This window comes from Macaca thibetana, chromosome 12 (genome assembly GCF_024542745.1).
Source record: "Macaca thibetana thibetana isolate TM-01 chromosome 12, ASM2454274v1, whole genome shotgun sequence".
Lineage (NCBI taxonomy): Eukaryota > Metazoa > Chordata > Mammalia > Primates > Cercopithecidae > Macaca > Macaca thibetana.
The window spans coordinates 50,954,860-50,979,576 of NC_065589.1; the positions used below are offsets into that span (position 1 = coordinate 50,954,860).

The 24,717-nt window shown below is 39.0% G+C and overlaps 1 protein-coding gene across 1 annotated transcript; it reads left to right on the plus strand.

Moving 5' to 3' along the window:
- Window positions 1–10,320: 10,320 nt before the first annotated feature.
- CAVIN2 (caveolae associated protein 2) lies at window positions 10,321–23,273 on the plus strand. The gene is made up of 2 exons (XM_050751621.1): window positions 10,321–11,166; window positions 20,884–23,273. The coding sequence occupies exons 1-2, from the start codon at window positions 10,684–10,686 to the stop codon at window positions 21,676–21,678; spliced, it is 1,278 nt and encodes a 425-aa protein (XP_050607578.1). The 5' UTR covers window positions 10,321–10,683; the 3' UTR covers window positions 21,679–23,273.
- Window positions 23,274–24,717: the final 1,444 nt, after the last annotated feature.

Sequence of the window (24,717 nt, forward strand, 5' to 3'; positions counted from 1 at the left end):
ACATTGAATGAGGTAAGATTAAGTATTGTTTTGTGAAACTTCAGTTTCTGTTATAAATATTTACATATTCATGTATGTCTGAGTGTGCACGTACTTTTTGATATGATAATGCATTTCTTTCTATGGATGAATAAATGAAAACCATTGGTAGACAAATCTTATTCAAGTTTTCTAAGCCAGGCGTTCTCAGACTTTGGGATTTCATGAAAACATAAATCACACTCCAAAAAAGGAAAAATTGGGACCTGATAGGGTCACCCATATTCTTATTCTGTAAAGTTAAAAGTGATTTTTAAAAATTGTACTATAATGTCTTAAAATCAACATTTTGACATCAATAACAATGACATAATCAAAAAATAGAGCACATTCTTCTAAATAAAATACATTTTAGTTTTATGGTGAGTCCACTTTATTGCCCTTATTTTTTTCATTTCTCTACAGATTCATGACACCTCCGTGGCAAGGCATCATGTACCCAAAACATGAAAGATCAGTACATACAGTTACCTGCACTTCAATAAAACATTTCTCAGGAATATCAATCTTCTTTTATGCCATCTCAGCATTTACTAGGCTTCCAAAACGGCCACTGTGGTTTGTTATATCAGGTAGCTCTCTCTTTATTAATTAATACACAGATATTTGGGTTCATATATTGCTCTCCTGTGAGTTTCAGTAGAGTGAGTTAATTTTCCCCAAATATTATCTAAGAGTGAGTGGATAAGATTACATTTCTGGACCTACATACTGGAGATTTGGGTATTTTAGACCATGCGACTCTGGGAGGCAGAGTCAAAGATCAGCTCACAATAATTCCTGCCATTATGAATACCAGTGTGATTAGCTCGAAAAGATGACCCCAGAATTTCACATGGCATTTTCCATGTTTCGAATGCTCTTCAAGAAAACCACCCAGTATCTCCTTGCTCCTGCCTGCTCCTGCATCCAGACTGATTCCTCTTTCAGCATGTCCTTTAAACTTTTGTCATCTCGGCTTCTCCTTAGTTCTTGCCTGGATCTGACCTCCTTCCTACCTGAACAATAGCTAAGCTGGAACAGACACTATGAGGAACTCTCCCGACCACTTTGTTTTATTTCCATCTTCCAGCTGCTATCAATATATTTGTGTCCAAAAAGAGCCTCCAGAACCTCATCAGTCATGTCCCTTACTATGTCATGGCATATGACAGCCTGAAGTAGCTAGCTTGTCTCCCTTTATTATTTGATTTTATCAGCAACTTTTTAGGGATAACAGTTTCAGATCTGGTTGTCAACAAGTTGCACCATTTCTAGCACATAAGAACCTGAATGAGACAGCATTCATTCAAACCCCACTAATTTGTAACAAACTTTTGAAAATTAGAACCATATTGGACTTGAGTTTACCTCTGAACTATTTATATAAAAGCGGTCACTAAACAAACTAGCAGCATGAACAAAATTTAAAGAGCTTGATTAGCCATTTTGCTTCAAACGTATTAACACATAAATTATATACATTCCAAAGGGTAGTCCTCATGAATCCAAATTTATCTATTCATTAAAATAAGATTCCAATAGCACTTAAACTTAGAAATGCTTTTCTAGCAATTAGTTCAACTTACCACATATACTTGAAAACAATATAATTAGGTTACATTTAAAAAAAAAAAAGATCCTGTAATTCAGATAATATTTTTCTCTAATTTAGATCAGGCTCCCTCCCATTTAAACTTAATTAGTTCAATCTTATGTCAGGGATATTTACACTAGTTTACTCTACTGACATTACCCTCTCTCTGCCCTGATTCTTTTAAAGGTCAATCCCTGAACTGGAAAAACTCGATCTTCCCACGTTTTCATTTCTCTTACACCCTGCAGAGGAGTGAAATTAGCAGCGAGAGATGGACATGCCTAATCACCGTAGTAGATTGTGGTTCTAAGTAGCTGCTGCAATGAACTACATCTGCTAGCAACAGTGTCCAAAATGCAGGCCAAATACACCTTTCCCTGAAGGGCTCTTCCATTATAGGTTAACATTATCTTTCATAATACTCGAAAACTTTGAAATGTATTCATTGCCTCCTTTGTGCTCCTAGAACTTTGTTTTTTGTTTTTTGTGTTTTTTTTTCTATTATAATGCTTAACTCTGTCCTTTTCTCTCACTGGCTGTATATTTCATTAACAGCTTCTCCATGCCTTTAATTTGTATTTTCCCCAACTTCACCCTCATGTCCTATTCAAGGGTCTTAAATGCAGGAAACAATTAATAACTGTTTGTTGAGTTGAATTAGATCATGCAGTGAAAGTTTTCATATTACAAATAAGGAAAGCCAGTGCCCATAAGGTTGAGTGTTCAATGTCATCCAGTTAGTGTTAGAGCCAAAAATCTAGTTCAGGTCTTTTGATTTCTCAGTCTACTGAAACACTACAGTTTGTCAAACTACCTCAACAGTGAGAAGAGGTGAAATCTAGTGACCAAAATATGCTGTGTTGTTTGTTTTCGTTTTTTAAAGTTGAGAATGTGAGATAATACTAACAAAATTACTCTGCAAAAAAATGTGTTAAAGTGTTCTTTAAGTTATAAAATAATATCACTGGAAAAGGCCTCCGAAATCAGAGACCAGTTTTACAAATGAGGAAAGTAAGCCCTAAAGACACGAAATTCCTTTCGCATTATAATAAATTCCATCATGTTTTGTGTTAATCAGCCCTGATATGATGACTGTGCCTGTGCAATAGCCCATAATTGTTTTAGGAGGAGATACTGAAAATATGTTTTAATAAAGCAGTCAGGCACATGAGGACAGTCAGCCAAACCCTTATTCCCTCTGCTCTTGTCCCCTCTGCTTGTTACCTGGGTTTCTGGCTCACTCAATATTTATTTATTTTTTCAATTGGAATAGAGCCATAGCTTCCACTAAGGCAACAGTTCTTTGAAGCTAACAAATGTGCGCCCAAAGGGAAAGGAATTTGGAATCACACATTTTTAGCATTCAGAGATAATTCAAGATAGTTCAAGTACTTCCTAAGTGTAAACCACCAGGCAAATGCTTCTAGCTGCCACCATTATTCACCTACCAAAATATTTTATTGCTGAAACAAGTTGCATTGCCAGAATATTTTTGATACAAGGTTATTTATAAGCAGTGGGTTCTACCCAGATATAGCCCTGATTTAACCAGGAATCCTAAATTTTAATACGAATATGTAGTAATTACAGAAAAATGATAATAGGTAATCCATAAAAATTCATTATATGACTATTCATTAACTCAAAAAACAGCAGAATGAGAGGAAATGGTTTTATATTGCTATGATAAAGATTTAAATTATCTATGAAGAACTTCCTGACATAGAACAGACTTGGTTACCAAAATGGTTTTAGAATTTCCTTCTCTAAAGCTTTCAAATTAATATAACTTTCTTTTCAGACAGGATAACACATTTCTGTTGTCCTTGGCGTTTATGGGCTTATTTGTTTGTTTGTTTCAATAGAGGACAAAATTGTACGACTTCTTGACATCCATCTATCATGAAACTTCAAAGAACAAATTCACAAAACAGACCTCAAAATTAACAATTTCAAAATAAGGCTTATTAAACTCTGAAACATGTGACCAAAGGAATCTCTAAAATCTCCTTCATAGAAGAGATTTAAGATTCAATAAACAGCAGTTAGGTGTCACGGGACAGGGAAAGGAAAACTGAGGAGAAGGGTGGAAACACTGCCTCTAGCCGGGGAAGGAAGAGCATATTTTATCTATCTGCTCATCTTGCTGTCCTTTGCAGCGCCCTAGACTTCCCCTAAGCATCAATTTGGTCATGGAAAAACAATAGATACCCGCCCATTTCCTTCAAGCATTATTTTCCAAGGTTTTACAGTATCTCAAGACATCATACATGAAAAATACTGTATTATAAGAAAAGCATTATTACTAAATTATCCTTTTAATTTAAAGCTCTTTGCCTCAATTCCTGTTTGCTTTAGGGGTCTGCAGTGAAAAACAAAAACTAAGGGTTGTTGTGATATTAAGTGTTTCCTGAAACTGAAAAAGGACAACTTCAACACTTCATTAGGTATTGCCTTGTATTGTCTTCTAATTGTTTCTTGTGCGTAAATCTTGCTTTTCCTGTAAGACCCTGAACCTCTCCAGGATGAAGGTGTTGATTGATGTTTATTTCATATTGTCTAAAAGTCTAAGTCTGTGCTGAGCATATAGCAACTCACTTAACGCAGTTGATTAACTTATGTGTAAGAAAGGCCAAGGTACTCCCATGTATTTCCCCAAGGTATGCTACACAGTACTGTGTGAATGAACAGGGCAGATAGAGACAGCAGAAAAGGTATTAATTTTTACTGTAGTGTATGCAATACATGATATCAACATATTATTGAAAAGAAATAAAGTCACACCTTCAAAGCCATGAGGCTGAACTAATTATATTAGTAAGGGTTTTTATTTATATATTTAACACATGTGCTGCTTCCCTGTTCCAGACACTGGTCCAAATATTTCACAAATATTAACTCATTTAATCTCTGTAACAACCCATAACAGTAAGAATTACTATGATCCTCATTTTATAATAAGAACCTGGGGCCTACAGAGGAAAAACAATTTGTCCAAAGTCATACAACCTTGCTGGAATCAGAAACCGGGAAATCTGGTTTGAGAGTCCATGCTCTTAACTGTTACTCTGTTTACTGAGGGCAATGAGAAAAGGTGGCGGGAGACAGAGGTGAGGGGACAAGAGTGAGAGGGCAGGAAGAGCTGCCATCTTCAATCATTAAGTCAATGGTTTCTATTTCTGTGTCCAGAGTCAGCTTTTGACATCTCCTTAAAAAAAAAAAAAGGGGGGGGGGGGGGAAGAAGGTAAGAATCAACAGGGCACACAACTAATTCTTTGAAGGACAGCATTTGGAAGTGGCCCATATCACTTCTCACATCTATTGAACAGAATTCAGTAAAACATCCACACCCAGCTCAAAGAAAGGTTGGGAAGTGTTGTCTTTAGCTGGATGCTCATGCACTCAGCTGAAACTATATCACCATGTTAAAAACGACAAATTACTACAGAAGAAACCCCTTTCCTCTCGTCCAGATTCCTGCAACATGTCTCTGCTTAAATGGTCCTAGTTCAAAGAGGACTTCCTTGACCACCTAAAAGAGCATCCTCATCACTCTCAGGCCCCTTACTCTGCTTTAGTTTTCTTCCTAGTATTTATCATTATCTGATATTACATTGTTTTTTATTTATTATCTGTTCCCAATCTCACCCCACCCCCCACCCTACCACACCAAAAATATATGCTCCATAAGAACAGGGGCTTTGTCTCTTGTTCACTGCTGTATTCCCAGCACTTAAGAGTTACTCAATAATATTTGTTAAATGAATGAATGATGAAGGAATAATGTTCTAACGTGTCCTCCTGCCTGTGTTCTTGACAAAAACAAAAAAAAGGTAAAAAAAGTTAACTGGCACCAGAGCACCAGAATTCTTCTCAGAAAGGGAGGAAACTTTTATGATAATAATCACATATCTGATTGGGATAGAAGATAAAACCTAATGTCCAGTGTTTGAGTAATATTTCTTTTCATGATAGGAGAGTGGAGGTAAGGAGGAAACAGAAGAAAGAAAACTAGGAGGAGAGAAACCAACAAGATGTCAGAAATCTTCCTAACTGTGACTCTAAAACTTCGCAAACATCTACCACACTTATAAATACTTCGTGTGAGTGGATTGTATGATACTTAAAGAAGGGGTTGGAGTTTACAACCGGGCAGTTATGGAGAAGTATAGATATGGCACATAGGGAAACACTTATTTAAACCCAAGAGCCAGAGAAGGCCTTGAGAGTGTAAGCTCCTCTAGTTTCCTAAAATCTTGGAGTTCCTAAATGACAGCACATGGGAAGTGGGTAAAATCTACCTTATATGTAAACACTAGACACTATTTATACTTCATCACTCATTTATGTAGGATTTCCTTATACATTTCTCTACTTCTTACTGACATCATTGATACACAAGGACTTTGGTTGGAAGAGATTCGAATCATATAATCATGTGCTTTTCATCATTAATATTTCTAGTGAAAGTAAACACTTGATTCCTCTTCATTGCCTTGGAAAAAGATAAGGCAAGACGTTCAGGCATTCTGCAAACTGCACCCTCACGTTCTATCCATACCCACTGCAGGATTCAATGACTAGATACAGAGTTCACCCAGATAGGGTCAGATGATCTTTCAACTCCATCTTCCTTTCTGCATAATTCATTTTATCCTGGTAATATGCTTTTTTCCTACCACTTTTGGTATTAAGCCCAGTGTTAAGTTTTTCTTAAGGTGAGAATAATCACACAAAGTCCTTTATTTTGCTTAATAACACTATCTTAGCAGTTAAGTTTTGGAAACAGTAGTATGTATAAAACATATTAGATAGAGGGGTTCTAGGAACAAACCTAGACTGTTAACTATAATTCTTAAAAAATTACATTTTTATTGCAAACTACATGTTTCCAGTTATCTACTGTTGCATTAAAAAATCACCCCAAAACTTAATGACATAAAACACGTGGATGTGTCATTACGTGGTTTTTCTTTCTTTCTATATGGTGAATATACAACCCTAGGACTGCCTCCTGCTCAAGAGGAAACCAGCCTTTGAAAGGCTTTTGAACTCCAACATAGAGGACAGGGGAAAAGATGTATGGATTAGTCTGCTTAGCTTTCCTTGTTTCTTTAGCCACTGGGGAAAAAGGCTTTCTTTTCTGTGGGATCCTCATTCCAGGTCTCCTATTGCTGTCAGACCAAGAGTGCCCAGATTACTTTATGGACCTACATGGAAAAGGTCAACAAAAGAGACCACTGAGTTGCCTCTGGTCTAGGAATTATGGGCTAGTCGTTCAGAATAGGAAACCACATAGAAATTGGGACCAATTTCTTAACTGATTATAAGGTAGGTATTTTCCTGGAATGACTTCTGTGCTTCTGTGACTTAAACCTCTGAGGTTAACTGGTGTTCGAGGGAGCTGGTGATCATCTGGAGGATTCTGAGTCCTAACCATACCCTGTCATGACTAAAGCCTTCATGCTCCTGGACTCCTGCAGAGCTAATCATTCCCTCTCTATGCCCACACCTGTACATCTATCCCTAGGATTTGTCTACCTACCTATCCTCCTAAGGTGGGAGATTTTAAAGGGTAACAAATACACATCATTCATTTTTGCATCCCCAGTGCCTAGCACTTATTTCCCACCAGCCAAGTGAACCCTCTCTACATCTTATTGCCGTACAGATTTTTCTTAAACACATCACCTTCACGTGTTCAAAAACCTCCAGAGACTGTCGCTGTATCAAGTCTAAATTCCACTACCTAATTTCCAAGAAACTTCATAATATGCCGTATGTAGAATTAATTTTTTAAACATTTCTTTTAAGAACTGACTGCTGAAATTCACTGATTTCTCTCAGACAGAAAGAAGACTTAATTTAGGACAACTAAATGGTAAGTTTGGTTGCTCAGGGTTACCTCTATCTCTAACTCATCAACGGTGCTTTCTTTAGTTGTCTTTGCTTTTCCTTTATACGAACTGTTGCTGCCCTTACAGTCTGTATCAGTATATTACTTAGTTTCAGGCCGTCTTGTATGTTCCCATTACATAGCTCCTTCTAGCTGCCATGACTGTAAGGTTGTCCAACAAAACAAATTGCATCACAGCATGAAACTATTCACTAATGAATTGATTTAAATTATATTTAAAAGTTAAAATATAATTTTTAAAGGATATATGCCAAATTCATTGAAATGATTACCTGACAAGAGAGGGAAGGGAATAAAATGGAAATGGTGATCAAAAGAGGCTCCACTTTATCTGTGATAGCCTTTTAAAAGAAGATTCTATTCACGTGGTGATTGTTTTCAAAGATGACTACAAGAATCACCCCCGACCGGCTCACCCTTTTGTCGTGGGACATTACTACTTCTCTCTCCTAAAGAGGTGGAGTCTATTTCCGCTCTTTAAATCTGATCTTGGCCTGTGACCTACTTGGACCACAGCATGTAGAGGTGACAAGGGGAGAGTTCCAGAGATACCCTGAAGCCTTAAGACACCCTGCAGATTTGCTTCTACTCTCTTAGAACCCTGAAGTACCACGTAAAAAAGCTTGACTTCCCTACTAGAGAGATCAAATGGAAAGGCCCCAGAGACTGAAAAAGGAAAGAGAGAAATCCCAGTATCCTAGTTGCCCCAGCTGAGAAGCCAGACATGTGAATGAGGCCATCTCAGATTCCTCAGCTCAAACTACAGATGAATGCACATGCCTAGCAGAAATTATCCATTCTAGTTGAGCCCTGACTAGCCAAACACAGAATCATGAGTAAATAAAATATTATTTTAAGCCACTGAGTTCCATGGTGGTATGTTACATAGCAATAGATGACTGATATTATTTGTGTTATTCAAAATATATATTTTAAAAATAAGTAAGCCCACAAGCAAACCTTTCTTCCTATTTAACAACTAGCCTCTTTCCTTTTCCCACCTCACACCCCATCTCTTTAATGTCTCTATTCATCTAGCTGATTATACAATATCCAACAATGCAATGCAAAATCAGCACAAATCAATGCAAAATCAGGGTGAAGTGATTATAATGTGAAATCGCAAATTTTGCAAAATACGTAGGAAATCATGAAGTTGATGAAGGTAATGTTAGAGAAGCCCTTGAATCATGGGCAACTCCTCTGACAAATGAGAATCTGCAGCTGGAATAGTTAACATTAACATTTGAAGAAGAACAAATCTACACGGATGATGGCACAATAAGGGCTTCAAAAAGAAATGATTTGAATGTCAAAATTTAAGAGAGGCTCTTGGAAAATTGATGAAGCCCTCAAATATTTTTGAAATAGTGACACTCTATGATTTGCCCACAAAAGTCAAATGTAAAAGGACGTCGTGTCATGATACCATATAATTTTGTTAGAAAATTGTGCTTCTCAAAATCAACACTTGATTCATCCTTTATTCTAATATTTAACACATTTTTGATTAACTAAATTTTATCAAATATAAGATAAATTAATTTTAATAATGTTCTTACTTTTTTAAAAGATAACATCTCAACCAAACCTTCTTTTCACCTTTTTGGTCTCTATTTTTAAAGCATTTGCTTTAAGTGGGTTTTGGTGGTACCAATTATCTGAAGAAATTGGAGGCCTCTGTATATATCTTTAGTTCATCTTCCTAACTGGCAGCTATACTCATTGAGAGCAGGGTCTCGGTCATGCTTTGCCAGTGTCTTCCGGATAGTGCTTCATGCATATAGCAGAAGGCAGAGATTCAACCAATGTGATAACCAATGGCCTGCTGAGTGATTGGCTTACACGTAGGTGTTACTATTGATGAATGGCATTGCTCCATTATCAATCCCTGACCTGGTATGAGCTGGCATTTGTTCTTCTCAAAATTGTTCATAGAAGGCCTATTACAAACTTCCTGCTGAAAGCACTTTCAAAGGCTGGATACATTTAAAATCAACTCAAGCATGTAAAGCCATTTTAGGAAATAAGCCCCACATCCCAAGGGTTCAGCTGAGGAGGGTCACATTTGAGAACAGGTGTGCTACTTCACTGAGCAGGAATTTTAAAATGTCAAACATTAGAACCACTTGAGAAACTCCAACTCAGCCTGCCAACAGACACTCCTGGGCACGTGTCAATAAATGCCTTGCAGAGACGGGCATTTGAGAACATCTCTCCTCATCAACTCAAAGTTAGTTAAAACAAATCATCATGGTAGGTTCTTAAAAAGACTACGTTTTATTTTTCCTCTCTCAATCTCACCTCTTGAAAAAAACAATTATTTTTTTAAATGTGGTCATCCAAAAATTTTACATATATTACACGATAATAGTCATAACAGCAACATTACTTTTTTTAATATCCCTAAAGTTCAATCTCTTTTAACCTATTTTGTATCCCCAGCTGCAAGAGTAATAAGAACTGAGCTGCTTTCCTTATCATTATCAGAGTTACTTCCATTCCTTTGCAAATGAGAAACTAATAATACAAACTTGGCTGCAGTACCCTTTAAACTCTATGCCTCCCACTAGGACACCCGGTGTTCTGCAATCCATCAGTCAGTTCTAGGGCAAATGCAAACAATACTTTCCGTTACAATAACTTGTATCCAGGAAAAAGAAACAGGCACCCTGTTGCATCTGTAGCATAGCAGCCAGAGAAAAGTTTACTAGCTGTAGTCAATTGGAAGCTGTGGAGCTGGGCCAAGTTAGCATGTTTTTCTCCGCCTCTAGATGAAGTCATGATTGAAATACGACATTGAACTTTTTTAAAAAGGGAAGGGGAGCAGGAAAGAAAAGCTAAACCTGCGACAAAGTGTCCTGTGCCCAGAACGCGGTTAGGAAGTGTGTGCATACTTCTGAACCCTGAGTCTTTCTCAGTTCTGTAACCTTCTCCTCCCACTGGGTGGAGCAGGGCCTTTAAGAGCAGCTGGAATGCAGTTCCCCTGATCAGCGTAGCCAGTTGTTGCCTGTCTGAACCTCTGCCAGTCCTAGAGAGTGGTGCTCTGAGCTCCAACCAGCGGGCCTCATCCTGCACCCTCACCACCGCAACTTCTCACCCGAGCAAGAAGCAGCTCCCAGAGAGGAAGAACGTTCCCACCTGCCTAGCCATGGGAGAGGACGCTGCACAGGCCGAAAAGTTCCAGCACCCTGGGTCTGACATGCGGCAGGAAAAGCCCTCGAGCCCCAGCCCGATGCCTTCCTCCACACCGAGCCCCAGCCTGAACTTGGGGAACACGGATGAGGCCATCCGGGACAACTCACAGGTGAACGCCGTCACGGTGCTCACGCTCCTGGACAAGCTGGTGAACATGCTGGACGCCGTGCAGGAGAACCAGCACAAGATGGAGCAGCGACAGATCAGTTTGGAGGGCTCCGTGAAGGGCATCCAGAACGACCTCACCAAGCTCTCCAAGTACCAGGCCTCCACCAGCAACACGGTGAGCAAACTGCTGGAGAAGTCCCGCAAGGTCAGCGCCCACACGCGCGCGGTCAAAGAGCGCATGGACAGGCAGAGCGCACAGGTGAAGCGGCTGGAGAACAACCACGCCCAGCTCCTCCGACGCAACCATTTCAAAGTGCTCATCTTCCAGGTCAGTGTCACCTATGCCTCCTTCCAGGAGGGCTGGAACTCCTCAACATTCTTGATCTCACTCATCCTGGCTCTCACAGACATTTTCACATTTGTCCTGCCTGTCAGGGATCACACACATAAGGCACTGTCCCCTGTCTGCCTACAGCAAGCAAATATGAAATCTGCACACAGGGGTGGGAATTTTCCAGGTCACTGCAGACTAACCCAAAGAAGATGCCCGCGGGCTTAGTAGGCCCCGGGTCATTTGTCAGGGAACACCTGGATGTACTCTGTACAGGTTGGGAAGACGTGCAGGTGCTTGCACCCTAGTCAAATTCATTTATCTCTTTGCATTAGGGGCGTAGGGCTCTGGCTGCAGCTGTTAGCTGGACAGGGCAAATTAATTCAGTGGCTGTTCATTAACTCTTTGTGGAAATGAAGTGATCATGTGAGGTATTTTGTTGTTTTTTTTAACCAAAAAGTCAAACTATCCCTTTGTACAAAGGCTACCAACGTTTTGGGGACCAAGCAAATAGAGGATTGATTCCATTAGAGTTAGCCTTGTTCTTTTAAGACTTTTTTGGGGCAAAGCAATCTTGCAGAGTTCTTTTCTAGCAAATGCACTAGAAATAGAGAGTACAAACACACTAGATATGCCTCTCTTTGTTCAGAGAGACCACAACTGTTAAGTAAAATAAACGGAATGTTATCAGCTATAGTCACAAAGGCTAGTCTTAAATGTTTCTCCCTCAAACGGTTGCCTTCGAATAAAAAGGCCACTTAATTTTTTTTTAATGCATCAATGATGCAATTAATGTAGCAAGAGGCTATCTGGGGACAGGGAGATTGCGTGGGGCTGTTGTTCCGCCAAGTGGTGGGCATTTGTGAATCCCAGGGCAGCCCTGCCTAATGCTGGAAGCCCTTCCGCCCAGTGGAATCCAGCCAGCACAGAGCCCAGGAAGTGATTGCCATCCTCGCCCCAGGGCTGTCTTGTTGTGACCATATGAATAGGAGAAGATTTCAAAGCCATGGAAGGGAGAGGCTATAACCAACAGTTTGATTGTGAAAGGCACACAGGGAGAGCCTTCATCTCCCAAGAGAGACTTAGAAATTGAGATTTAAACCGAGGGAGCCTTCTTTTTCAAAAGGAGTCTGCTCTGCCAAGTTAGAACCTAAGCCTTCCTACCCCCATAAAAGGAAAGACTCATCTCGCTGCTTTTTTGTCCTCCTCAAATTGCACTTGAGTATTGTAAAGGTTTAGGGAGCTGATGTCCTCCTCTACCTCACAGGCTTTTGCAGCTGAAAACTTTTCAGCTTTTAATGCAAATGCAGTGGCTTTTCATGCACCAGATGAATTGAAAAGAGATACCGTAACTGGGCCTTTCTTAACCATATGAGATCCTTACTTTATTAGCCTAAGAGATATTAGAAATCTCAGCTCTCAAGGCATTTCTAAATTAAATACTGATCTCCAAACAAAACCAAACATGTACAGACCTGTTTAAGTCTGAGACACCAAAGGAAATTGTCCTGCTTCCAGTATGAATCAGGCAAATTCTCTTGTCCCATCCCTCAGTTAAGGAGGAGGAAAAAAGCATTTATCTTGTAGAGGAAAGTCACAATTTGTCAGGATTGGGTTTTGTTTTGTTTTGTCACGGATGTTCTGCAGATGTTGAGGGGAGGGATGGAGAGGATATGCTAGTAGAAATTCAGGAGAATTATAAATCTGACATTAAAAAAAAAAAAAAAAAAAAAAAAAAAAAAAAAACCTGCTTGGGAACTTAAAGGCGTATGCTGTTTTGAGGGCCTGACATGGTCTCCTATTTTGTCGCATTGAATTGGCAGGTGTGAAATTGCAGCCAGAAATAGTAGAAATTCTCCACCTAGTGAGTAAAAGCTGAAACAGGGGTGCTCAAGACCAAACTGGAAGCTAAGAGTATCCACAGCAATGTGCTCGGACTCCATTCTGGCCCCTTTAGAAAGCCATCCCCAAGGACACATTTCAAGAGCATTTTAGGAGGCAGGAAACTAGAGGCAAGTGACTGGACCTTTCTTAAGCCGTGGAAGATCCTTTATTAGCCTAAAGAATACTAGAATTCTCAACTCTCAAGGCATCGCAAGACGATTGTTTTGTGAAAAACAAATGCAAGTATAGTCACTCAGTGGACTCTCTTGGTCCTTCTAAAAGTAGCAGTTTCCCCAGAGTAGTAATTATGCCAATGGATAAACCAATAATTTGTATTAGAGAGTGGTCCAGTATAGTAGTTCAGAAGATAAATTTTGGAGTCACACAAACAGTAGTTCAAATCCTAGTTCTACCACTTGCTAAATATGTCATATTGGACACAGTTTGTAGCTTCTCCAAACCTGTTTTCTCATCTACACACCGATGATATTAATAAGAGCAAAAAAAAAATCAAGCATTTAATAAATCCAGCATACATTGGTAAGCATCTTATTTATCCTGAATTTACAGATGAGGATGTTGAGATTCGAAAATGTTTATGGCTTGTCTGAAGCTAGTTAGTAAGCAAGTCGTGAAACTGGGATTCAAACTCATGTTTAATTGATTTCAAAGCATGTACTCTTGAACACTAATGCTTCTTCCCTCCTGTCTCTCTCATAGAGTGAGGAATGAAAGAAATAACATTTAAAATAGTTAGCAGGGACTGGCATGGTATAAGTGCTCAATGAATAGAAGATATTACTGAGTGGATCTGAAATTCATTGGCTCAGAAAGAAGGCTACACTTTTGCTTGGTTAGAAATATGGCCCTTGGGTAAAAACTGACCTCACCTTACCCAGGATCTTAAAACAGCTCTGCTATACACAGAGAACCATGTATTGTATAACTACCGCCATGTTGAAATCAACATTATATCTCATCCCCACGAAAGCAAAGGACTCTTCCCAAAAGACCTACTCTAAATAAACCCTCTAGTCACAGCATAATCTTCACAGTGTAGCATAAGGAGACTGTTTCCTAGACCTGTGGAGAATGTGGAGGGCAAATATGTACCAGGTGTTACTCAGTGTCTTTAGGTAATTTATCATTTTCAGCCCATCTGAATCCTATGCTGGACTTCTCCTTGTTAAATCTACTGTTTCTAGTTTAAGACAAAAAATTACGTAAAAATAAGAGAGTGAGAAAGGAAAATCTATCCCATGACCTGAGCATACTTGGTACGGTACTGTTGAGAAGAGTACATTTTCAGTTTGGGGAGTCCTGTCGAGCCCGCTGAAATCTACAGGTCTGCTTTGGTTAGTGGTTGAAGATACTTTTTTTTCTTTTAGACAGAGTCTTGCTCTGTTGCCCAGGCTGGAGTACAATGGTGGAATCTCAGCTCACTACAACCTCCACCTCCTGGGTTCAAGTGATTCTCCTGCCTCAGCCTCCTAAGTAGCTGAGATTACAGGCCCCCGCCACCACACCCAGCTCATTTTTGTATTTTTAATAGAGACGGGGTTTCACCATGTTGGTCAGGTTGGTCTTGAACTCCTGACATCAGGTGATCCATCCACTTCGGTCTCCCAAAGTGCTGGGATTACAGGCGTGAGTCACCATGCCTGGCCATAATTGCGTTTTTAAAATTCCAAACTTTGTCCTTAATTTGTCCTACTTAAAACATGTCATTATTTCTGTACTGAATGTTACAACATTGTTGTAGATGGTAGGCATCTAATTTCTTAGCAATTACTTTAAATTATAACCAGCAGTGTCTAAAACTGAAGAAACATTCATCTCTCTTTCAGCAATAAAATAAATGTTAAAATCCTAGTTAAATTCTGCAGTTCTCTTTTAAACTTTTTTGTAATAGCTTCAGATCAATATTTGAATTCAAAATACTGTGACATGACCCAGCATAAATAAAATAAGACTCATAGGCATTCTGATCAAAAAGCAAATGCTAAAGAAAGACTGAGACTTTGCTTCTCATCATGGCGATCACTTACTAAAAGAAAAAATAGAATTTGTACAGAAAATCAGTGACTCTACACTTATGAGGAAATTTTCTCTTTTGATTTAAGAGACTAGAATTTCACAGGTAACTGGCCCTGAGGATGCAGTACCCTCTTACGTCCTCTTAAGGTTCTAGTAATGATTATTTGAAAAAGCAGTTGGGAGATTATTTCAAATCCTGGGAACAAAACGAGAGTACTCATGGACAGCTTACACTTTCATCCACATAAAATTGGGAAATTGGGTGAAAAAAGTGGAAAGGTTAGCTATTTGCACTGGATACATTTCTGGAGAATTGAGCCTATAAATGTGTTCGAATTTTCATCCTTTGGGTTCCTTTGATAAGGTCAGAATTTTAGAAAGGCGCTAAAAGTGTAACATCTTCAGACCATTTTTAAATTGATTTTTTAAAAGCCTGTACTTTATCCAAAGTCACTGCTCTGAAGACTGTTACATTAGTACAGACCTGGAAGAAATGAGGATATAGATAAGAAAAGACGCCTTTATATGACAACTCGCCATGTTTCTATCACACTACAATGTTCCCATATGGGATATTAGCTTTGATGTGTTACTTATCTAGTGCCCTTTTACTTTATGAGGTAAACAAAATATTTGTTCTTATTGTTATTATTTACATTTATTGAAGGTGAGCACTGCCCCAGGCACTTTAAGTGAATAACTGATAATTGTTGGTATTCCTTAGAAAGAATCATTACATACTCTGACGTAAAAAAAACTAGACTCTTTCAGATGCAGCCCTTCCAAGTAAATGCTGCCCCTTCCACTGCTTTGTAATCTATATCTGTTTGAATTGAATGAATGAAAAATATTCTCCAATGCAACTCAGGTCCTATAGTTCTGATTCTTACATAAAACAAAACACATTTGGTATCAGTACACTATGGAATCAATTCTGCAATTTGTTAATTCTTTTTTGTGGAGTTTATGTTAACATCACAGATTCAAATATGTTAGAGTTGGAAAGCACCTTAATAATCATTCAGTTTAACTTCATTTTATATCAAAGAAACAGAGGCCCTGAGAAACAGTGACTGGCTAGGTTTCATTTTATTATTAATAATAGAGATTATAGAACTGAATTGCAAAATGAGTAAAAACAAGCACTATAATCCCACCATGGTAAAGTTCATGTTTGCTGAGTTTTCTACATCAGCTTTTAAATAATTCAGTGTGATTTGGTTTTTTTGTTTGGTTTTGTTTTGTGTTTTTTATTTGTAACAAAGAACACCTAACCAGTGTGTCTTAAAAAAGAATTGAACCCTTGATAACACTGACAAATAATGAAACTTTTAAATCCTCCAGAATGTGAAAGACTGCTCAGGGATTATAACTAATGCATTTTATTCTTATGACTTGCTGATTCTACCGACAGCTGCCTTAGGGGTGCAGTTCTAATCAATGACTGTATCCACTTGGCAATCCATACCTCAGAAACACAAATCGGAGAAAACCATCAATGTGTAAAAAAGACCTATAAATCAGAATGTCAGGTGGGCACAGTTTTATTTTAATAACTAGTATTTAGAGATTATTGGATAAAACAGTCCATGGACACAAATTTATGGTCTTCATATCCCTCCAGGATGCTACCGCATCCCAGTGGGAATATGACATCCTTTGTTATTTTCTTCTACCAACAGGAATGATGAGTTAGTGACACGAATTCTCTCCTTATTCAAGCTTTTAAATGACTTACTATGATTTCCTTTCTAAGGCAAGTCATAGAGTCTTCTTTTCTGTTACAGTGTGCATATCTAGGTATTTAGATATGTACACAGAAGATTTGCTTCCATGAGCTTCAAACCAAGAAGTGTCCAGCATGTTGGCCAGTTTGTCTGTGTTGATACAAATGGACTATTAGTTCACTAGGATCGATATGAACAGCAAACAAGCTGAACTACAAGGAGAAATGCTACCTTTTCAGTTCTTTCCATTCATTTTTATGCTGTGAGCCTATCAGTCATATATGTTTGAAGTGTGCTGTTTTATTCCCCTTCCTTTGAAAAACTCCTAAGGGTTCTTGTGAAAGGTCAGAACCAGGAACACCTGCATCAGGGGAGCTGAGGACCTTTTTGAAAACAAAGGGTAAATAATCAGCTCTCCTGAGGGCCTCCACTGGGCAGAACTACCGAAGGAAGCAGTGCAGCCCACAAGGGATTCCTAGTGCCATTTTCAGGGGCTACAAACCCTAAGTAGAACTATAAGTAATGAGGGCAGGGAAGCAGTGACAGAATTGAGGATGTGTACTTGATCTTCCCTCTTGAAATCGTCATCAGTCTTGCAACCTGTAAGAGAAAGCAAATCAGAAACATTACAACAGGAAGCTGAAGGTAGAAGTGTCACATTGCTTATAGGCATATGAAATATCAAGTGTTTCCATGAGGTGTATGTGGGAGCTTGAGCACAGGGCACATATGCAGGTGAGATTAGGCACCTCAGGAGAGGGCAGTTATCCAGCGTCCATTGGCTGAAGTTTAGACTGAGTATCCACCACCATAAGAGTTACTTAATTGTCAAACACCACTCATATGTTTTACTATGGAATAGAAATTTTGAAAAGTATCAGTATTTTTCTGCTTCCAAACAAACATTATGGAAAGGTAAGAGCTACATGTGCTTGGACATTCATGGATTTTTGTGTGAAAAGAAAGGGCTTACCTTCAGAGTAGATGCCATCAGAAGCCACAAAATAAACACTGTTCAATATACAGAACATTAAATCCTGCTTGTGTAATTAAAATGACAGCAGAAGCATAGCAGTTAGCCAAGAAGACATATCTCACTTGTTTCCAGTTGCATAAAGACACATCCAACTCATTCTGGATTATCTCTGTTCCTGCTGGGTTTATTTTTATAGCTGGCATCAAAAAAGCCCTCATATAATTTCCCTGGCATTTTACAAAAGAGTTCAATTGGGTTTCCTACCTTCCCTCAGCACCCATTCATATACACAGTGTGTATCTACCACAGATCACATATGATTCACCTTATAATAACTTTCCTCAAAGCTGTCCTCAAAAGATACATGATGAAAGCATCGAAAGAGTCTAAGACTCAACAGCAACTATGCCTTTGTAATAATAAAATGTACATTTAAAGAAAAACTGTAATATTATTAGTTTAATTCCTTTAGAAGTTCAGTTAATATGCCTACCTTTTGTTGGGATTAAAGAAAGGGAAGTTATACAACTTACTACCTTTGATTACCCTGAGAGATTATACTATACAAAATGTAACTCTTCTCTGGTAGCCAAGGATTATTTTTGCAGCTTTCTTTCTGAATTTCTGCTTTCCTCACTGAGGACTTTTAATGACATTTCACTGATCTCTTGGTTTCTTCCTTCCCTGTAAGCAACTCCTGTCAAACCTTCTCAACCCTCTTGTCAACCCCAGAAGTAATTCTGCTTCTAGACTAAGCATCCAAGCTTTAGCTATTTCAGTTATCTAACCCTCTTTTAGTAACACCCATCCGCTGCAAAGAAAATCCTTCCTTAAAAATAGAGATCATTGCCTCCATTGGGACTTAGGTTCTCTTGATTTCCTAATGGCACCAGAAGTCAGCAAACTTCCTTCTAGACACAGAGGTAAACTTGTTCTTTCATAGGCCTCAAGCCTGCCCAAGAGAGGGCAATCTCCATTCCAGCCACTCTCAGGGCTTTCTTAGAAAGCCACCTACCCAACATGCACTCATTTAACAAGCAACTGTTGAGCTCTAGGTATTGGGACACAGCATGGACAAGAGACAAAAATCCCTGCCCTCATGGGGAGTACATTCCTGGGAACTAGAAGCAACCTCAACTTGAAACACGGGAAAGCAGTGCTTGTAAAAGTCTATGTTATAATAACTTGTGACAGTCCCATGCTCCTTTTATTTATTTATTTATTTTTACTTTGTCTTTTACTATGGCCTGGACACTTTCCATGACATTCAAAATGGCAGAGTGTGGAGAGAGTTTTGGGAAACAATATATGATATCATCATTCTAACAAGGATTCTATTTAATTGGACTTTTCTGCTTTTTGCCTCGACACAAGACATTATCCTTTGTTTCTAACCAATTTATGGAAAGGACTCTGTATAGTGTGTGTAAGGGGAGAGACAGGGTTGTATTTTTCAAGGAACATCATAATTCTACCATTCAGTTATTAATAAGGAAAGTTTTTTTAGTTTCTCTGTAATATCTAAACTTTATTTAGTCTTTGTATCAAATATAAAGTGACACTCTTAAAGCATGTTTTCATCTTTTCAGTCAATCAAAATTACAAAACAAGAAGGGAAGTTCTTGCCATTAACATAAACTTTGCATGACGTTTAAGTCCCAAGTAGACTTTAAAATCCACTAAATCCAGTTATTTTTCAAACTGAAAGTTTACTGAACAGCCTTAGATATAAGCAGGCAATCCTGAGGCTCTGGTTGCAGGAGGGGTGGCAGGGGGGTCTGGAGCCTTGCCCCCTTCTGGCATTCCAGCAGAACCCCTGGTGCCCCTGGGAGTGCAGTATGAAAGCTACTAATCTAGGTCAAATCTCTTGTTCATATCTGGAAGAAACTGAGACCCAAAGAGATTAAGTTATTTGCTGAAAGCTGTCCTGCTATTCAGTAGTACAGCAAAGACTGAGACTCAGGCCTCTGGCCACACATTCACTACTGTGCCATTTCTTTCAAAAAAGATGTGAAGACATTTTGCTGACAGGCTCTCCTTTTCCAATATTCAAAGAAAAATATTTAAAAATCAAGGGTTCTTTAGCTGTGTAACCCGAGTCTGTCTGCATTCAAAACTCCCCAGTGAGCAGTGTTGCAACACCATCCCCCTTCCACTCTGGAGTTGAGTGTTCGGGTGCTGCTCCTTGAAAGCCAAGAGGAGCCATCTTTGCCTGTGTGCCCAGCAGCTGGAGGAGAGTGCTGGCCATGGTGAAGGGGGCAGCTTTCTGTGCTTCTCTCCTCACTCTTCGCTGGAAGTGAGGGCCAAAGTATTCTTGCCCAAAGAAGCTCTGTGTAACACTAGAGAATTGATAAACTATGACTGGAAGAGTAATTTCCCCTCACTACTCTAAAAATAACCCTAAGATCTCACCTCCCCTTAATAACTCCCCAAAGGATATTCTAAACCACAAGGCTTCCTGAGTGCACCCCCAGGAAGCCTAGTCCTTGCTTCTCTCACTCTAAAATGATGTCCTCAGCCAAATTAGTGTGGACCTTTGAACGGATTCTAAGGTTGACCCTACCTTTACTTCTGACTCCTACTTGGAGAGGGAACCCAGTCAAGGCTTTATGTGTGTCTGGTATTTGACGACTTCTCAGTTCTTACCCCTGCCCTATCTTTTATCTGCCAACTTGACCTTCAGGCTCTTCTGCATTGGGATTTTTGCAGGCTCAAGCCCTCTGACCTCAAAAGAGGATAGGAGAGAGAGGGCCTGTGGGTTGACAGTACAGTAACGTACTTTAGCTCCGTTATCTAAGCAGCTTCCTGTTCTATCTCAGTCACTGCCCACTTCCCTTCTGCCTGTCACTGATAGAGTTTCTGCCGGCTGTCCTTCTGATATTCCCAACAGGCTGCCCTTGGCCTTATCCAGCCTAAAGAGAATGACTTGACGAGTTTGGAATTAACTCTTCCTATTCTAGAAAACTCGTGCCACAAACATTTGGTTTTTATCATCACCGTGTCCCCAAAACAGACACACGTATTACAGCAGCTCAGGACTATCTGTGAAATATGTTATTAACATGAAACCTATACCGTCCGTCTTTTCAGGAGGAAAATGAGATCCCTGCCAGTGTGTTTGTGAAAGAGCCCGTTTCCGGCGCCGTGGAAGGGAAGGAGGAGCTTCCGGATGAAAACAAATCCCTGGAGGAAACCCTGCACACCGTGGACCTCTCGTCAGATGATGATTTGCCTCACGATGAGGAGGCCCTGGAAGACAGTGCCGAAGAAAAGGTGGAAGAAAGTAGAGCCGAGAAAATAAAAAGATCCAGCCTCAAGAAAGTGGATAGCCTCAAGAAAGCATTTTCTCGCCAGAACATCGAGAAAAAGATGAACAAGCTGGGGACAAAGATCGTATCTGTAGAGAGGAGAGAGAAGATTAAGAAATCTCTCACGTCAAATCACCAGAAACTATCCTCAGGAAAAAGCTCCCCTTTCAAGGTTTCTCCCCTCACTTTCGGGCGGAAGAAAGTCCGAGACGGAGAAAGCCATGAAGAAAATGAGACCAAGTCAGAAGACCTGCCTAGCAGCGAGCGGATGCCGCATGACCAGGAAGAGGGGTCCTTTGCAGAGGGTCTCTCGGAAGCGTCCCTCGCCAGCGCCCTGGTGGAAGAGGAAACCGCAGAGGAGGCTGCTGAGAAGGTGACCTCCAGGGGGAGTAACTCGGGAATGGACAGCAACATTGACTTGACTATTGTGGAAGATGAAGAGGAGGAGTCAGTGGCCCTGGAACAGGCACAGAAGGTGCGCTATGAGGGTGGTTATGCGCTAACCTCTGAGGAGGCGGAGCGCTCCGATGAGGACCCGGTGCAGCCCGCCGTGCTCCAGGTGCACCAGTCCACCTGAGCTTAGAGCTGCTGTGTCATCCTGTGCTATGCTCAAGCTGGCTTCCAGGGCGGAGGAACAAATTCCTGCACATCTCCAGCACGACCCACCCACTCCTGCGTTCCTGTCCAGGCAGTAATCATTGACCACATAGTCATAGTAACACACAAGAGACCAGGCTTTACCGTGAGAGCGACCTGTCACGGACTCCACTTTTAATTTGCACTTAGGTTCTATCTCCGTAGAATGTCTCCAAGATTGAAGAAGAAATTGAGCAGTTGAAAAATGCTAATCTATTTGGCTTAGTCAGAAAAAAACAGAGGATAATTAAGATACTAGTCATGAAAAGTGATTCATTCTTTTTTGTCATTCCATAAGCTTGCTGAATAGTGTACCAGTAGTATATTGTATTTCCACCGTACTCTGTGAATCTAATTTTATTCTTTGTGTTGATATATAATATACATAAATATGTAAGCTAAACATATAACTATATGTTTTAAGAAGAAAACATCTACAAAAGATAAAAAGAGATGCTCAGTTGGTTGTTTACTTAATAGAAACCATTGTATTATTGCAAACGAAGGAAAAATGAAGAGACTATAAAAGTCAGCTAATGAAGTAAGATATGTAGTAAAGTAAGGACTATTCAGAAAATAAGAAAGAAAATTTAGAAAATGAAACAGGAAACAATGCCGAAAAGAATGAAAACAGAGAAAAAAATGTATGTGCTTGAAAGTAAAATATTTACAATAGTAGCTTAACTATTTCACTCCTTAAATAACAATACTAAAGAAGTTCATATATCCTGGAATAACATGTCATCTTCAAAATTTTTTAATTTTCTAATATTTTTAAATAATAACAAACAGTGTTAAAGCTGTATTTTTTCTTAATAAATAAAAGATATTACAAATATTTCTTTAGGGAAGCTCAAACGGATGTTGTCTTGTTAACATTGGAACGAATATAAATCTTCAAAATACAATAATATATACTGCTTTGTGGAAACTTGGCTCATACTATTCTTCAATGCTCTTCAAATTTGAACTAACCCTTACATTCCATATGATGTGATGTAGGCTTATAAGATGCTAAAATCTATAGGTTTTGGAAATGAAATATTCTATTTTTTCTTTTTTGTACATAATGGGAATTTCATTCCAGATTGTATTTAATTTATATATTAATTTCACAGAATATTAATGTTTCTTAACTTCTTAAAGCATGCTAGTGTTTTATGTATATGTACACATATATTCAGACAGGGTAATTTTTACTGCTACCTAACATTATACTAAAATATTGCTTTATCTGTTTTTAATTACAAAATGCTAATGATTTGTTAAATTATAGTTTAAAGACACTTGGTCCAGGGAGCAAATCCCCTGCCTTTAGTATGCACCACTGTAAGTAACCTTACAAATAGAGTTAATCCAAGACAGTATTAACAAACTATGCTTTGTCTTTAATAAAAGGGATAGGATTAACAAATGTATTGATGGCATAACCTATTCAGCTATGTCCTTATTTTTGCAATAATGTAACCTCAAATATTGGATTGTTGAACCAACAATGGCTGTGTTAAAGAAGATTAAATAAACCAAAAAATAAAAGGCATGTAACAATGTCAGTTTTTTGGCAGAACAGTTTTAGAACAAGCAGAAAGAATTGATTTTTAAACTCTCCTCCAAACATAGCAGTAATGTTGATTGTTTCAGTCTTGAGTTCTCCTATTAACTCTGCTTCCTCCAACCAATCTCATTTAGAAATCTAAGTCTCATTCTTCAAGTTTAACTTTTTTGACATCACCTTGCCAGCTCTAGAGAGTATCTGAATTTATTTCAGCAGCTTGATGATTTGATAGTTACATCTGCATTTTTCTTGTATTATATCAGAACTTCTAATACCTTAAATAGTCCTGCAAACATGAATGTGTTGACCTATAAATTCAGTTTATTCACACAGATAATCCTTTGTCTTCTGCAGTGCCATAGAGTTGGTAGCAGACTTAATTTTACTCTGGGCCCAAAGCAAGCCTGTTTAACCTTTATGGAGTTGTTACTTTTTGCAGGCGAGAAGTTGGGGGACCCAGACCTAATGTAATATTTACATTTCCTTTTCAAAATGTGTTTTTCATTTGTTCCTATAAACTAGCTGTATGTCAGCTGAAAACTGCACCTGAGCATTTTTTTTTTAAGTTTCACTGGCAATCACATTTATTCTATGTTCCACATTTGAAGCACTAAAATCCTAAGCAATAAAACAGAATTAGGCCAGATAATTGTTGAAAATCACACACTGTAGGGATTACAGAGAGCAACAGTTGTGGAAATTGAAGCGATTTATTCTGTATTATTTTTGAGTTATTTGCATACTGGTGAGGCAGCAACATCCCCAAATTAGATATGTCTTCTCCCCACCTATCCAACAACTCATTCCTAACTTTCTATGCCTGGAGCTCAAGAACTGGATTAGTTTTCCCCAAAGATTTGTCATACATAAGATCGAGACCATCCTGGCTAACACGGTGAAACCCCGTCTCTACTAAAATACAAAAAATTAGCCGGGCGAGGTGGTGGGCGCCTGTAGTCCCAGCTACTCGGGAGACTGAGGCAGGAGAATGGCGCGAACCCGGGAGGCGGAGCTTGCAGTGAGCCGAGATGGTGCCACTGCACTCCAGCCTGGGCGACAGAGTGAAGACTCCGCCTCAAAAAAAAAAAGAAGGACTGAGAGCCATATCTTAGAAATATAATCCAGGAGTAAGAAGCATCTATTACATGGGTCACGAATCTCACAGGTATATAGCAAAAAATAAAGTCATTTTTCTGTGAGATTTCTTTTTAAAGTAAATAGATACGTATTTCAACAGGAATATTTTCTTCTTTCTGCTTAGGAATCCAGTATGTGGCTGAATTACTGGTTCTTTTTATATGTGAAAACAAAAGACTCTCGCTAAGACTAGTTCCGTACAAAACAAGGACTTCTGATATTTATTGTCTGATGAAAACCCAAAATGTTTCTGCTTTTAGCAGTGCTCACCCAGAAGAGCAAAGTTTG